This window comes from Magnolia sinica, chromosome 3 (assembly GCF_029962835.1).
Source record: "Magnolia sinica isolate HGM2019 chromosome 3, MsV1, whole genome shotgun sequence".
NCBI lineage: Eukaryota > Viridiplantae > Streptophyta > Magnoliopsida > Magnoliales > Magnoliaceae > Magnolia > Magnolia sinica.
This window is the reverse complement of record NC_080575.1, coordinates 19,048,589-19,064,747: the sequence shown is the minus strand read 5'-3', so window position 1 is coordinate 19,064,747 and position 16,159 is coordinate 19,048,589. Positions and strand designations below refer to the sequence as shown.

Here is a 16,159-nt window from a genome sequence, read left to right as displayed (position 1 = left end):
CATTGGGATAGGCCATAAACGGTTAATGGAACTTTACAAAGCGTCGTAGCATTGCATTGTTTTTTTTTTTTTTTTACACACGCACACATACCCAACACACTCATGCCATAGTGGAATTTCACCACCTATGGGTACTCAAACCCTTGACCAAGTGTTGAAACTCCTAAGAGTCTACCACCGGAGCAAGAGTAAGGACCCAACATTCTTTAAACAGTCACACCCTTGTACAATGCCATGGCCTTTTTCACATGTCAATAGATGCATTGATCAACCATATGTGTATCAAAATAGTCGCCAACATTCTACTATACAAACATGTTAAATCATACCTTTTTTTTTTTGTAAAGTAAGAGTACACCATCTATAAAAATCCAAACATCTAAGGAAAAATTGTACAAACATTCGGGTGGGCACTACAAATAAAAAGTTCCTCACCTATCATATAGCCTAGACACGGGCATATAAGAAATGACACATCGTATCAAGTAGATATACTTCCCAATAAAAGAGCAACCTAACAAAAAGTTTGAGGCCATGAGTCACAACAAACAACTAACAAAAAACTATACAATGTTAAACTGAGCAACCCAAAAAAATTCGAGGCCTGCAAATACAGAATAGGCATTGAGGCCCCTCGACCTCTTCTTCATATGAACTTCTTCCAAAAACCAGTTTTAGAGCACGAGGGCAAAAAGAAACAACAAGGGCTATGGAACATAATCACGAGAGATAAACAATCACGATCTCTTTAGCTTGTAATATCTTCCCTAGACGAATCCACACAAAGACCCCACTCGAAAAGAGAAGAAAATCATATTCTGGTAATCAGTATCATCCTTAGCCACACTAGCCATCTCCAACTCATGTGCACCTGCAATATCACATTGAGCAGGCCACAAAAGTATAGGAAGTCATACTCATACTTTCGAAGTCTTGCTTCACATCAAAAAAGTATATGAATGTTTCATATATGGAAATGGCACAATAAACTCAATCAGTTCATAATGTCTGCTAGAAATAAAAGAAATGTAAGAAGTAAGCAGTGTTTGTGATTCTGAACTTAGTAAGAAATTAAAATCGAAACTAATACCTTATTTCTATGGACTTATCTTGCCAAGCAAAAGTTGTGCAGCTATCTTTTTTCGTTCAAATTGCATATCTCCCTGACCATGACATTGGACTATAAATATATCTCATAAATGATACATAAATGAAAAATCCTAAAGAAGAAGTGAAAATACCGAATTAAAATAAAATCTCTCCTTGGGACAAGCAATCCATAAATTTTATCACGAAAAGACCACAATCATACCTATTTACATTAAAATGATAAAAGTGAGTACCTATTAAAATAAAATCAACACACATCCGTACAAAGAAGTGATTCAAAGATAAACATACGAATTTTTTTGTTGAGGGCATTCATTATCCATAATGAGTTGAAAAGTATCGCAATCGGGTATACCATGTATTGAAAAATATTCCTTTACACTTGTAACCTGCAATAACAAAAAAAAGTAAATATTCTCATAATCATATTATTCGAGTTTAAACAATTTACTTCGAAAAAATAATTTAAATCGAAACATAAAAACAACTACATACCATTGTGTTGATGTAAATAGATGTATGATAACCTTTGATAGAGTTGTAAACTAAAAATATTTTTTTCTTCAGATCAATAGTGAGCAAGTACCAGTGTGATACTTCATTCATAGGAATAAAAATTTTATCTCTACTCCCCAAATCATAAGGTATCGTCTCAAAGACACGTTGAAGTTGACGACTAAAACTATTATTCGTGTCTTCACTTTTTTTTTTTTGCCTTATTATTTCTCCTTTAACATATAAATTGCTGAAATAGTTCAATCATGAACAAATTAAAATGCTTACTTAATACATCAATATTTGTATGAATATTGCGCATTTAGATAAAAAAACTTACATGAAACCAGGTATTAAAAAATGACATTTTAATAAATCCGGTCTATCACTATTTTGTCGACTCTTCAGGAATTCACTATACTTGTCTATAACCTGAAACACAATTTAAATATATATATAATATGTCAAATGATTATACTCTTTGTATCCATTAATAGCAGATTAATATATGCTGTTATATGAGGTAGTACAAGAATGAAAATAGTATATGTGGATATACCTCATCATCAAGCCATCCTCTAGGATCAATTAATAAGTTTAATGAACTTCGAAGGACATAAAGTGGTCCACAAGAATCCTCCCTAAAGACGTATTGGGTATTAATATGAAGAATTACCACAATGAAAGTAAGTGAATAATGATAAACTGGTTAATTTATGTGTCATACTTGCAATCAGTCATGTGAACGAAACTTTTAATTGCAACATCCTCTTCTTGAGACAACATAAGCTCAGCCACCCTCTCTTCCATTATTGAATCATTATCAAGTGATTTTACTTTGCTTTTAGTATTACGTTTATGATATGTTATCATGTACGGTGATTGTAAGACTTTTGAAGCATTTCTAATCCTACCACCTTCTTTTACACGCTTCACTATGGAACTCGGACTTCCAAGTACAAAATCATGATTAGTGGCTATTGCATTCATAAGAGAGAAAATATGTGGCTCATTTGCAGCTAATGAGGGGAAAGTTATGGACTACATGTTGCCATTTAATTATCCTTCATTGTCTCACACATTGGACTAGCATAATGGCATTTCTTCTCTGACTTTATTAATTTATCAAATATCTCTCTGATGAGTGCTGCCTGTGTATCTAGCTTATCTTGCATTCCCTTTAACACCTCTAATAATTGTTTACGTTCCTTTAACATTTCTTGGTAATGTAAGCTTTCTTCGTGATTCCTATTCTGAGTCATAGACTGGTCCTATTTCAATAGTATAAAATTCAATACAAGTTGAAATAAACTGCAATAAAAACAAAGTATTTCAAAATGATTTTTTAATTAGAAATATGTGCATGTATATAAATGAAATAACCATTATGTAAAAAGTACTTACGATTTTCTCTTCCATCCTCACAAGTATAGGTTCCAACCACTGACGAATTTCTTTATTTGTATTTGAAGTCACCTTATATAAAGTAATGTGAAATTAGTTATATAATCTAAAAATATGTATAAAAAATATATAAAATTTTACTTACAATTTTCTCATCAATCTTCAGAAGTATGGGTTCCAACCACTGACGTATTTCTCTATTCGAGCTTGAGGCGTCCTATATGAATATCACAACCATTACTTATATGATCAAGTGTGAGATCATTTATATTACCAAGAATCTATGTTATAAACAAAATAATCATTATATGAGGAATATTTACTATTTTCTCTTCAATCTTCACAAGGCATGGTTCTAACCACTAACGTATCTCTTTGATTGAATTTGATGTCTCCTGTATATCAATCACAATAAAGACTTATATATCTCAAGTATGCAACCATGGGGTAATTACGTAATGGGCAAAAACATAAATATAAAGTGCTTACAGTGAGAGGTAAAAGGTGACTCTCCTCATTTGTAGGAGTTATATCTTCAATAATCTGATGGAGATAAATATATCAATATAAATGTACACTTGGACATAATAGTGATGAATGTTTAAATAAATAATTCTTTAACAAATGTATATACCTGTGTGTAGATAAGATTGTCTAAAAATTTTTTATGCATGCCCGTCTGTCGATAACTGCTATCGACCCATCTTAAAATACGTGGATACACCATCTTCGTTGATAACCATGACAGAAGAATAATATGCTCGTGTAACCATGGCTGTTGAAAATAATATCATTGATGAGAAAGACATGTAAAGTAAATATATATATATATATATATATATATATATATATATATATATGTTGATTGAAAACAACCTCATTTATATAAGAAGTAATACTTACTTCCAAAACCATGACACATCCATTCACGTACTTTTTCTTCTTCCTCAAGCTTTCAGAAATACTCCTAACCAAAAATGTCCAAATGGCAGTGGCCCATGCATAACTATGCAAATTTTTCAACTCATTCACATAGTGTAACAAAAATATAGGAGTTGTCTCGCTGGTGATTGGAAAAAGAATTGTATTGAATAAATACAGGATGAACAATTTCGCAAAATCAGATATAGATTCTTCCGAACTTTCTTCCAATAAATTCTTAATATTCTCCTCTATTAACTCTCTCTTGAGAAGAACATTTGCAAAATATTTTTTCTTTAGTTCTTTCTCACTTGCACTCAATTCCCTTCTCAAATCTATATGTTCTCCATTTATACTCAATCCCAATATAACGGCAATGTCTTGGGGTTTAAAAAAGATCCTCTTTCCTCCGAGGAGGAAACAATTATGTTCGTCATCCCATCTAGTAAGAATAGTATTTAGAAATGTGCGTTGAACTAGAAACTTGGGAAAATGCATAAATCCTTTAAATAGAGTATCTTCTAGCACTTTAATATGTTTATCCTTCAGATTCACCTTCTTGATAAAATTATAAAACTTTGATGGCGCACATCTAGTAGTATAATTGACTTTTTATGAGTGAATGTTCTCCTATATTCAATGAGAAACAATCATGAGTTCATCACATACCTTTTTAATATTGTATATTAAATCATTTTAAATTTGATTAATATTATCTGAAAAAGGGTAAAATAACTCACCATGGCATACCAAAAATCACTTCAATATGATGTCATAGTATGAGAATATAATAATCCTGTTTATAAGACAAATAAATGATGAGAGAAAACTAGATGATAACATAAGAAAAAAAATTACTCCGATCCATATATAAACAGATTTTTGGTGACATCGACATATTTACAATATTATTGAAATATTGTCGATACACTAGTGATACAAGCAACACCTGAAATTTCCATAGTTGAAAATATTGGCAATACAACAGACTTGGAATTTACACCGTCAAAAATATTGGCGATACATTAGTGATATGTAGTGATATATCGCTGATACATAGAATTTTTGATACTATCAGTGTTATCCGTATCGCCAAGCTAGAGATATGGATAATATCGGGGATACTCTGATTAGGACAATTGTTATGCCCCATGTGCATTGATGTTGTCGGATGGTGGGCCCATCATGCAACCAATTCTCACACGTTGGGCCATATTAACAAGTCACGGTTTGCCATTCACATTTGTTTCTTGGGGGGGAACCAACTTGGGAAAGTGACTTGAATATGTAAATTGGATCAAAATCACAAATGTGGTAAATTGCTTACATATGTAAATGGATTGCTATGTATATAATTTACTATGTGAAGCATTTAAGCATTTAAATGGTTTGTAGACAAACATGCTAGTAAGTAACAGAAATTATCCAATAAGTGTTAGAACTTGTACAAGTAAACCAGATCCCAGCTATTGGGATGTTCCATAGTTTCTAACATCTTGAAGGTTACAACTTACAAAATGTGGCTAATGAAGAGAAGATTACAATGAATTGATATAACCACTTTCTAAGTGGGTTTACTTCAATTTCTAACAATATTGGAAGTATTTGCATGTCTCTGTTTCCTTCTCATTAAATTTACAACGTCACTGCTATGCAACTATAAAGAATTACAAATATGAAAGGAGTGGTCTGCGTTGTTGAGCTTGTGTTGTGCAGAACTTGAGGATGAAATCAGACAGACTATCAGCATAGATGGTGATTTTTTTTTTATTTTTTTTATTTTTTTTTTCTTTTCTCATCAAAGTGGGTATTTGTGGATGAGATCGAGTGGGAGAAGATTTGAATTGTTGAATGACGTCAGCAATTGCTACCACTGGAGGAAATGACATTCGAAAAGTGGGCTGGCTGCATGGTGGTGCTGGTCACATGGCCAGAGCTGGTTTGGAGTCCGAAGTTTTCTTTTAGTTTTTTTTTTTTTTCAAAGTGAGTGGTGACATGGACCAATGAGGATTAGGCAATCAGGGAATCCCTATTTACCAAATAACAAAGAATCCGGGCTCAGGACAGATTGGATAGTGACTTCAGCACCACCCAACCAGTGTATTGGGCAATGTGGGACTCACCCTAATATATGTGTTTTATATTCTAGCCCTCCATTCATTTTACTAGCTTTATAGGGCATGAGCCCAAAAAATAAATAAATAAGCCCAAGCTCGAGTGGACCACACCCACTGTTTATTTACTATCCAACTTATTGTTAATGTCACGTGACTTGGAGAAGGGAAAATGACCTTATGAAGTTTTTAATAAGGGCCCTCAATCATCATTGTTTCTTATGGGCTACCTGAGCTTTTGATCTATTTCATCTAGTTGTGGATAAACAAATACATCACAGTGGGCCACACAGCACCCAAGAACACATGGTGTTGGGTCACCCCAATATACTTCCGTTCGCAGCACCTGTTTGACATAAGTGTGTAAGATTCCCTTGCTCTGTGGGGCCAACGTATTATATATGCAACATCCACTCCGTCCACCAGGTTCTATGATATATTCTAGGCCGTTGGAGAAAATATCATCTAGATACGTAATTCATATGGGCCACACAAGAGGAGACAATTGGGGATGGTATACGAAGTATGGGTTTGTTTGTGGGGCTGCACTGGTGTGAATCTTTCATCAAATCCATTAATCAGGTGTAATTCACTAGGATGAAGTTAAATACAAAAACACCATGATTAAAAAAAATATCAAGTGGCCCACACCATCTCAGCCTAGATTTTTGGGAGCAATTTCACATTGTTCCCATTGGAATGGCCCGTCAGAGCTTTTTATCAGGAGGATCTTGTGTATTTTAATTAAAATAAGATTTCTCACTTGATTTACAGCGTGGATTTACATAAAAAAACACGGTGGCCCCCTACAGAGCATGGGTGTTGCGTAAAAAAAAACAGAAAATCAATGCATTCGAAAAATCCATCACAATTTGGGAATCTAGATGCACGATTAAATGCGGGCTCACTTCATCTTTTAGCCAACCAGTTGCAGCTGGCCCGTTGCTACTCTATGGAATCCCTACGATAGGTGAATCTAGACCCTCATATTGGTGGGCCCAGCTACGGATGATCGGTGAATCTTGAAAAATTCCAGCATCTGATGAACAGAATATTCCCTTTTTTGAATTAAGAGCATTAACTTTCGAGGCTTTCTCTACCACTGAGTCATCCCCTCAGAGGGACCACTTCATGGATGGTCCAGTATCACCAAACGTACAACCACATGTACGGTGGAGTGGCAACGAACCATGTCTGGCCCACATTAGCGCGACAGTCAAGAGTCTGCCTCAACTTCAAAGAGCATGATGAATACATGTAGTGCATAGATGAAAGAATAAAATACAGGCATATACATGCATGCATGCATGGTATAGATGCATGAATACATTGCATGCTTGCATACCTTCGAATGTTTCTTTCTTCCTTTTGCAAGCTCAATCCCTTTGCTGCGCCCTTTGTCTCACTTGGCGTCACTCCTCCTTGAAACTATATCAACCTCAAACCGAGGATACGTGTAGTGTCCTCGACCGCGGCCGTTTGGATGCTTCTAATGGCTTGTTTGGAAAATGCTGGTTAACTCAGCAGTGATGACTGGAAGTGGGTCCTTGGAGAGAGCCCTCTCTTCCCGTTTTCTTTTTCTGTTTTTTTTTTTCCTTTGTTTTTTTTAATAACGGTTTGGCGTCCAAAGCTTTCTTTTATTTTTTTAATCCTTTAAGTAAGTGGTGACGTGGACCAATGAGGATCCGGGTAACAGGAATTCTCTGTTTACCTGGTAACAGAGGATCCAGACTCTATTAAAATTATATGAATATATGTGTATGAGATTTTAATTATTTTAATTATAAGTAATATACATCAGTAAGGAAATTTATATTAATATTCGTATTGGTTAGTAATATGTGATGAAAGTTTTGCAAATGGACCATTAGGAAATTTTATCCGTTGACGTTCAGCTTCAGAATCATCCGACCAATAGGTTAACGGGAAACCACCCTTAGGACTACAGATCAAGTTGTGGGCCCCATCTGGACCTTGGATTTGCCCTGTCTTCGGTAAAGGGATATGAAATGACCCTGTAAATGGAATGGACGGAGTGGATTTTCTACTAACTTCGTGGTGGACCCCACACCTGCGTCACATGTGCACCACAGGGGTGCACTCGCGGTGCATTGGCCTGGGCCGCCCGGTCAAAGCGGGCTGACCCGCGTTTTCCATAAGTTGAGCGATCTCTCCCTGTCTCTGGTTTCCGTCAGAAGACGGATGGGCGTCCGCTCCTTGAGATGTGGCCCACCAGGTGTGGTCATGTGCATGATCCGAGCCGTCCATCACATTCGGAGCATGGCTCTGACCAAAAATGAGGAATTTTTACATGAGGTAACGGCGTACAGTTGCACATTCACGGGCGCAAGTGGGCTGCGTACAACCATGTTTCCTAAAGAGGAAACTGCCCTCTCCCAACCAGCTCAGCGATCCGCGCGGTGGGAGGCATCCTCCAATCCCAGAAATTCACTGAGACAGATCCCAACAGTCCGTCCATTGCTCGTGCGCTAGGGCTTTCTATGCAAAACCGACACCTATCCTTCCCACGGTTTTGAGAAAACCAAAGGGCAGGATTCAATCCAAGCCATCCAGCCCTTATCCGACGATTCTAAGGGAGCTTAGGGCTTGATAAAAGGCTGTTGGATGGAATAGCAATGAGCTTCCCTCTGGTTCTTGCGGCCGCCCAAGAAAAACCGTCCATCCTTCCTTCCTTTGAACCCATCACCTAAATCTCCCTTAGAGCTTCGAAAGAGCTTATCCATAAGCTTCCTAGAATCCATGTGAACCATTCCCATGTATCATTTTGAAGAAAAACATGGGCGTTTATGATCTGCCATTAATGGCAGGTCATCTCCCTCGTCAAGAAGAAGGGCCACTGGCCCTGTTACAGCCGCTAACTCCTGATCAGTTTCGTTCACAAGGTGGGCCATGTCTACAGCAACCCATGCAGGAGAAAAGGAAAAGAAGGAGAAGGAAGGAAATGAAGGAAAAAGGAAAAGAGACAGAGAAAGAGGGAGAGTGGGTGCGGCCGTTGCACCACTTGGCTTGACTCACTGTCGAGATTGAGGCTGATCGTCTGGAGGTGCTGCTGGACCTCCAGCACATGGACAGAGAGGAAGTGAAAGAAAAGCATAAAGAGGAAGAGAGAAGAAAGAAGAGAGTAAGAGGGAGCGGATTCTGCTGTGTGCGGCTCTGGCTCAACTCGAACCGAGTTGAGGCCGGACCGAGTCAGGTGGCTCTTGGCGTCTGCTGGAGCTGTTGAAGGAGGGTCTGCTGCATGATTTTTAGTTCGACCGTGACTACAGATCGGTCTAGACGTTGGAACTCAAGCCTTATCCGTCAGGTAACTATCCCAGCCGAGTTCTGACCAGCTGAGTCAACTCATTTGATCGATTCTCCCTTCTGTTCAGGTCATTTTTTTTAAGGAAAGCTGGATCCTCTGATTTCAAACACCATGGCCCATTTTCCCCTTGCTGTAATAGTGGTCAGTCCATCTCACCCAACAATGCATAGTCAAGTGGAAAAGAATGGTGAACGACTCAAAACGAGTTGCCTCGCTGCGTGTTGAGTGAGCTGGGTTGGTTTTACTACTGGAGTCCCAAGTCCATGTTGTGGCTGGACGTGCAATGTGCAAACACTAGTGGGAAATAAAGGAAAATGTGAAGAAGAAGAAAGGAGAAAGAGGGAGGAGATGGAGACAACTCGGTCCTGACCGAGTCAGCTCACTGGGTCGGGGGGCTGACCCGAATCCCTGACCATTTTGGGACCTTGCTCAGCCAGCAACCTTGCTGAACATGTTATAAAGACAGGGATTAAAGAAAAGGAGAAGAAAAGGGAAAGAAGAAAGAAAGAGAAAAGGAGAGGCATTGCTCATTGTATTGAGCCGAGTCGATTCGACTCAAGCCAAGTCAAAGTGAGTCAGCACTTTCTCCCTAAACCAAACCCATGTCGGCGTATTGTCATCATTGTTGCCACCATTTAATGAAGATTATGAAACTTAGAAAATAGTTAACCAATGTTGGATTATTTATGCGCAAACTAGATGTCATAAGAAAGACTATAATTACTAAGCGGTATTATTGTAGTTATCGCCCTTAAATAGTAGCGTTAATAGTGTACCATGATACGTAATATCATAACAGTTATTGAGGTCATGTTAGTTAATGATAATCGCTAGAACCAATGGCAGTTTTACAATTATCAATATCATTAGTATAGTGAATAATCGTACATCAATTGGCATATTAAATCCTATAACTTATCCTAAACTTGATTAATCTAAACCCTAGACCTATACTTGAAATGTAAATAGTAAGTTAAGCTTTGGGCCAAATTGTAGAATGTCATAATTCATGGTAGATCCTAATATCTAGATTCATTAATAATAACAATTAATATTAGTATTAGAAAATATTCATAATTTCCCTTATGGGATTAGTATAATACTTGTTAATATAATCATTAGTATTAGTCCTTATTATATTTTCACTTGTAAATATTCCATTATTATTATCCATATTATTTAAAAGATGGTTGGTCATTATGAGAATATTGGATAATGATGGTACATCTAAATGTGGACCATCGAATCATAATTATTAATACCGAGAGATTAATACTCCAAATAGGAATATTACTCAATCCATTGTACAATAATAATGATAATAATAGTATTAATAATTTAGGATTAAAATCCTAAAGTCTAAGTTTAAGACTAAACTCTAAGGTAAAAATTCTGATTTCACATCAAAACTCTAAGAATAAGTAATCTAAACCCTAGGTTATAATCTCAACCATAAAAAGTATGTAGAACTTGATTTAACCATACAATTTCATAATTCATGATAGGACTTGATACTAAGGGTGCAAGCACTTAGCAATACTACGAGGCAATTCAAAGTATAAGGTGATGATTCTTCCCCTTGAGCTTTCTATTTTCCTATTAGCTTAAGTTATAGTTTGTATTTTAATTTATATTTAATATCTCTCTTTTATAATCACATGTGTTAGTTGGTGGAAATTGAATTGCTATATTACATGTTTAATATTCATCCTGTATATTTGTTCATGCTTGTGTATTATTGTGGATTGCTTATGGAATTTTAACTAGTACATTAGTGGAAAACTTATAAATGTACACCCATACTTGGGATGTAACTCGATCGATGGTAATTGCAATGGACCTTCGATCTAGTGGTTATTGAGTGGTGGTTTAGATAGATAATTGATGTAGGCCTACCATCCAGGGTTGTTGTGTCTAGTGATTTTCAGGGGTGGTCTTTTTCGCGTGGTTCTGATACTCGCCCTATGTGGCCTACTTTAATATCGCCCTATGTGGCCTACTTTGATATCACCTTATGTGGCTTTGTTCTAGTATTTTTCCTATATGGGTTCGATGTTTTATATTGTGCAACCATGCGATAGTAAGCCCCATATCTTATAATATGATTGGCCACTAGTCGATGGGTTTCCATTAAACATCCTAAGATGATAGTCTCATGGGTCGGGGATGGTGGTCATGGGATACTATGTCCGAGTTGTTGGCTTACGCTAAGCCATGTGTTCTCCGTAGTGATCGTGAGCTTATTTAAATTGGCTGGTTACAATTAGACTAATAATGGGTTGACTAATCATGCATGCATAGTACAGACCAGCATCTATTGTTGTCGTATGTGACATACGGATTCGCCTGATTGGATGTTTTGCCTGGAGCACAAACCAGCATCTATTGTCATCATACATATTTGCTTGTCTGGATCTTTCACTACGCCAAAACTGTAAAAAAAGGACGGTCCAAAACCATTTCAAATGACCAAAAAGGACGGTCATGGACCGTCACATGGGCCGTCAAATTTTGAAGTGTCGTATTACTTAAAGGACGGTCAAAAATCATCATTCTTATAAACAAAAAAAGGACGGTCCTGGACCATCTTTAAAAAGGACAGTTATGGACCGTTTCTTATGAGCCTTCAAAGGACGGCCATCGACCGTCCTTTAAAAGGACGGTCATGGACTGTTCTTAAAAAAGGACTGTCATAGACCGTCTCTGATGAGCCTTCAAAGGACGGTCATGGACCGTCCTTAAAAATGACTGTCATGGACTGTCTCTTATGGGCCTTCAAAGGACGGCCATGGACCGTACTTTAAAAGGACGGTAATGGACCGTCCTTAAAAAGGACTGTCATGGACCGTCTCTTATGAGCCTTCAAAGGACGGCACAGACCGTCCTTAAAAAGGACTGTCATGGACCGTCCCTTATGAGCCTTCAAAGCACATTTTTAAATTTGAGAGGGTCAATATACACCTATTACAATATATTTCATCGTATTCTTCCTGATATACACCTGTTATATAATATATTTCATCATATTCACATTCACATCTATCTAAACCCAAACTACGTAAATCCAACATAAACTACATTCATCCAGACATAAACTATATCCATCCAAACACAAGCAATCTTATCCATATTACATTCATCCACGCATAAATACATATAAGTTTAACATCATAAATAAAAAAAGAAAAAAATTAGCAATAATTTTCTTTTTGTCTTTCATCTGAAAAAAAATATTAAACCAACAAAACATTATAATTCAGAATCATGAAGAATTGCATAAACTTCTTCCAAAAAAGTGGACACTTTTTAAAAATAAAACTGATCATTAAAATAAAACTAATGCAAGCAAATAATACAAAAAATATTTCAATTCAAGTTAATAGAAACAACAACAAAAATTAAAGCTCTGTAAAAAGGGGCATGTGTTAAAAGGGACACATTCTTGTTTCTTGCCATGTGATTGGGGTACAATTCAAGTTAATAGAAACAACAACAAAAATTAAGGCTTTGTAAAAAGGGGCATGTGTTAAAAGGGATACATTGTTGTTTCTTGCCATGTGATTGGGCTACATTATTACAGCAATTGGGTTCGGGTTCGGGATCGGGTTTAGGTTTGGGTTTAGGTTAAGGAGTTGAGATAAGGATTAGGTGTAAGTTTAGGTTTAAGGATTTGAGAATACATTTAGGTTTTAGGTTATAGGTTATAGGTTTATGTTTAGGTTAAGGATTAGGTTTTAGATTATAGGTTATAAGTTTAGGTTATAGGTTATAGGTTATGGTTTAGGTTATAGGTTTTGGTTTAAGTTTAGGTTTAGGTTATAGGTTTAGGTTAAGGTTTAGGTTTTAGTTATAGGTTATGGTATATAGGTTATAGCTTTAGGGAATTGAGAATAGGTTAAGGTTAATGTTTAGGTTTAGGAAATCGGGTCCAGGTTCGGGATCGGGTCTAGGTTTGGGTTTTCAAGTTTAGGTTTAAGTTTAGGTTAGGGTGTTGAGATTAGGATTAGATGTAGGTTTAGGTTTAAGGATTTAAGAAGACATTTCGATTTTAGGTTTAGGCTTAGGTTTTAGGCTTAGATTTAGGTTATAAGTTTAGGTTATAAGTGCAGATAATAGGTTTAGGTTTAGGTTAGGTTATAGGTCAAGGTTTAGGGAATTGAGAATAGGTTAAGGTTAAGGTTTAGGTTTAGGTTTAGGAAATCAGGTTCGGGTTCGGGATCGGGTTTAGGTTTAGGTTTTCAAGTTTAGGTTTAGGTTAGGTTAGGGAGTTGAGATTAGGATTAGGTGTAGGTTTATGTTTAGGGATTTGAGAATACATTTAAGTTTTAGGTTTAGGTTTAGGTTATATGTTATAGGTTTAGGTTAAGGTTTAGTTTATAAGCTATAGGTTTAGGGAATTGAGAATAGGTCAATGTTTAGATTTAGGAAATCGGGTTCGGGTTCGGGATCGGGTTTAGGTTTGGGTTTACAAGTTTAGGTTTAGGTTTAGGTTAGGGAGTTGAGATTAGGATTATGTGTAGGTTTAGGTTTAGGGATTTGAGAATACATTTAGATTTTAGGTTTAGGTTTAGGTTATAGGTTATAGGTTATAGGTTTATGTTTAGGTTTAGGTTAAGGTTATAGGTTACGGGTTTAGGTTTAGGTTTAGGTTATAAGATATAGGTTTAGGGAATTGAGAATAGGTTAATGTTTAGGTTTAGGAAATCGGGTTCGGGTTCGGGATCGGGTTTAGGTTTGAGTTTTCAAGTTTAGGTTTAGGTTTAGGTTAGAGAGTTGAGATTAGGATTATGTGTAGGTTTAGGTTTAAGGATTTGAGAATACACTTAGGTTTTAGGTTTAGGTTTAGGTAATAAGTGTAGGTTATAGATTTAGGTTTAGGTTACGTTATAGGTTAAGGTTTAGGGAATTGAGAATAGGTTAAGGTTTAGGTTTAGGAAATCGGGTTTGGGTTTAGGATCGGGTTTAGGTTTGGTTTTTCAAGTTTAGGTTTATATTTAGGTTATGGAGTTGAGATTAGGATTAGGTGTAGGTTTAGGTTTAGGGATTTGAGAATACATTTAGGTTTTAGGTTTATGTTTAGGTTATAGGTTATAGGTTTAGGTATAAGTTAAGGTATAGGTTTAGGTTTCGGTTTAGGTTATAAGCAATAGGTTTAGGGAATTGAGAATAGGTAAACGTTTAGGTTTAGGAAATCGGGTTCGGGATCGGGTTTAGGTTTTGATTTTCAAGTTTAGGTTTATGTGAGACCTGACCCGAGTTCGCATGTGTGCATATGTGTGTGTGAGTATGCATCTCATGTATTTTGGTCCCGCGGTCCTACCGGTCAAATTTCGGCGACCCGCGACCTTCGGATAGTGATTGCGGTGAACCCCCTTCCTTGAAGCTTAAGGAGCATGGTGGTTGAAGAATCTTGAAGATCCAACAAGTGGGTGAGCATGTAGGATAGATTGCATGGTTCTTATTGTCATAGATCTTTTGTTGCATCATATGGAGAGTGTAGGACTCACCACATCAATGGTGAAGGTCCACCACTCCTTGGATAAGTTTTTTTTTATCCATCTCTTGCATGCATGTGATCTTGATGGGGCCATTCTCCATGGACCCCATCTTGATGAGATTTCCTTTATTCTTCTCTTCTCCACTTTCTATGGTTTGGATGTAATGATTATGTGGCCCACCTGATGTGCCATGCAACCAGAATTTTTAAATTTTGGGACATCCAGGCCCAAGTTGTTGGACACCCAGGCCCAACTGTGCTGCATAGTTTTGCTACTTGATTTGGAAAGCCTTTGGGCCTGATTTTATGGATTTTCTTGGGGAGGTGCTGGGCCTGGGAGTTGTGTGACACATCAGGGTGGACCCCACCTTGTGGAATCTATGATTTATTTCCCATTTATTAAATTTTTGGGCTGATCTAGACAGCAACATGTTGCTGTCCAGATTGCTGGAATTTTTTTTATGCTGTAATGTATGTGTTGTAGGCCTTGTTTGTGGTCTCATTTTTCCTGATTTCTTAGACTTCTCTTTGAGGTATGGACCCCCACCTAAAAGTATGCTAAACCTCAGCTTCAAATGTCCCTATTTGATCACCCAAAAGGGTGGGCCAAGGAGGGTGGACGGTCCAGATTTTTCTGGACTGTCCAGCTACACTGTTTGCTGGAAACTCATAAATATCAGCCTGATTTTGAAATGCTGGGCCACCTTTGTGGACCCCACCTTAATGTATACTTGTATAGGAAGGTTGGCCTTGTATTTTTCCAAACTTACATAGACCTGGGCCCACTCAAATGGGGTGCTAAAGTCAGGGACAGCAGCATTGCTGCAGCAGGAAAATAAAAATCTGGACCTTGCTGTCCATAAATTGCATGAGTTAAATAAAATATTTTTACTATCCCAAAAATCCTAAATTTTGTAGGGAGGTGTCCCACCCATATTAGGACCTATCCAAAAAATTTCAGGGCCAAGGAATCCTATTTGGGCATCCAAAAGGGGGGGCCAACATACTGGACTGCCAGAAATTTCTGCTGTGCAGTCCAGCAGCATAGTCCCATAAAAATAATATTAAAAAAATAATTTCTAAGAAGGTGGGCCATATTTCTGGATGCCAACTTGTTTTAGGCTTGATGAGGGACCTTGGGTCCAAATTTCATGAATTTTGGAGGCCCAGAACCCACCCATTGGATGGCCCAAATTCAGGACAGTTATATTCCAGCAATATTTCACCCTGGATAGATTTTATTCTTTAAATTAATTTAAATACTTCTGAGTATCCTAAAATCATGAAAATTTA

The 16,159-nt window shown here is 37.0% G+C and overlaps 1 protein-coding gene across 1 annotated transcript in view; it reads right to left on the bottom strand.

Moving 5' to 3' along the window:
• Nucleotides 1-1,245: 1,245 nt before the first annotated feature.
• The window catches only part of LOC131238823 (uncharacterized), a 29,884-nt gene continuing 14,970 nt past the window's right edge, over nucleotides 1,246-16,159 (bottom strand). Inside the window, exons 2-8 of the mRNA XM_058236419.1 lie at nucleotides 3,913-4,522; nucleotides 3,644-3,784; nucleotides 3,499-3,552; nucleotides 3,155-3,226; nucleotides 3,010-3,081; nucleotides 1,402-1,499; nucleotides 1,246-1,312 (exon numbers count right to left, since the gene is read on the bottom strand). Of these exons, the coding sequence (XP_058092402.1) occupies nucleotides 1,246-1,312; nucleotides 1,402-1,499; nucleotides 3,010-3,081; nucleotides 3,155-3,226; nucleotides 3,499-3,552; nucleotides 3,644-3,784; nucleotides 3,913-4,522 (1,114 nt within the window). The remainder of the gene's footprint in view (nucleotides 1,313-1,401; nucleotides 1,500-3,009; nucleotides 3,082-3,154; nucleotides 3,227-3,498; nucleotides 3,553-3,643; nucleotides 3,785-3,912; nucleotides 4,523-16,159) is intronic.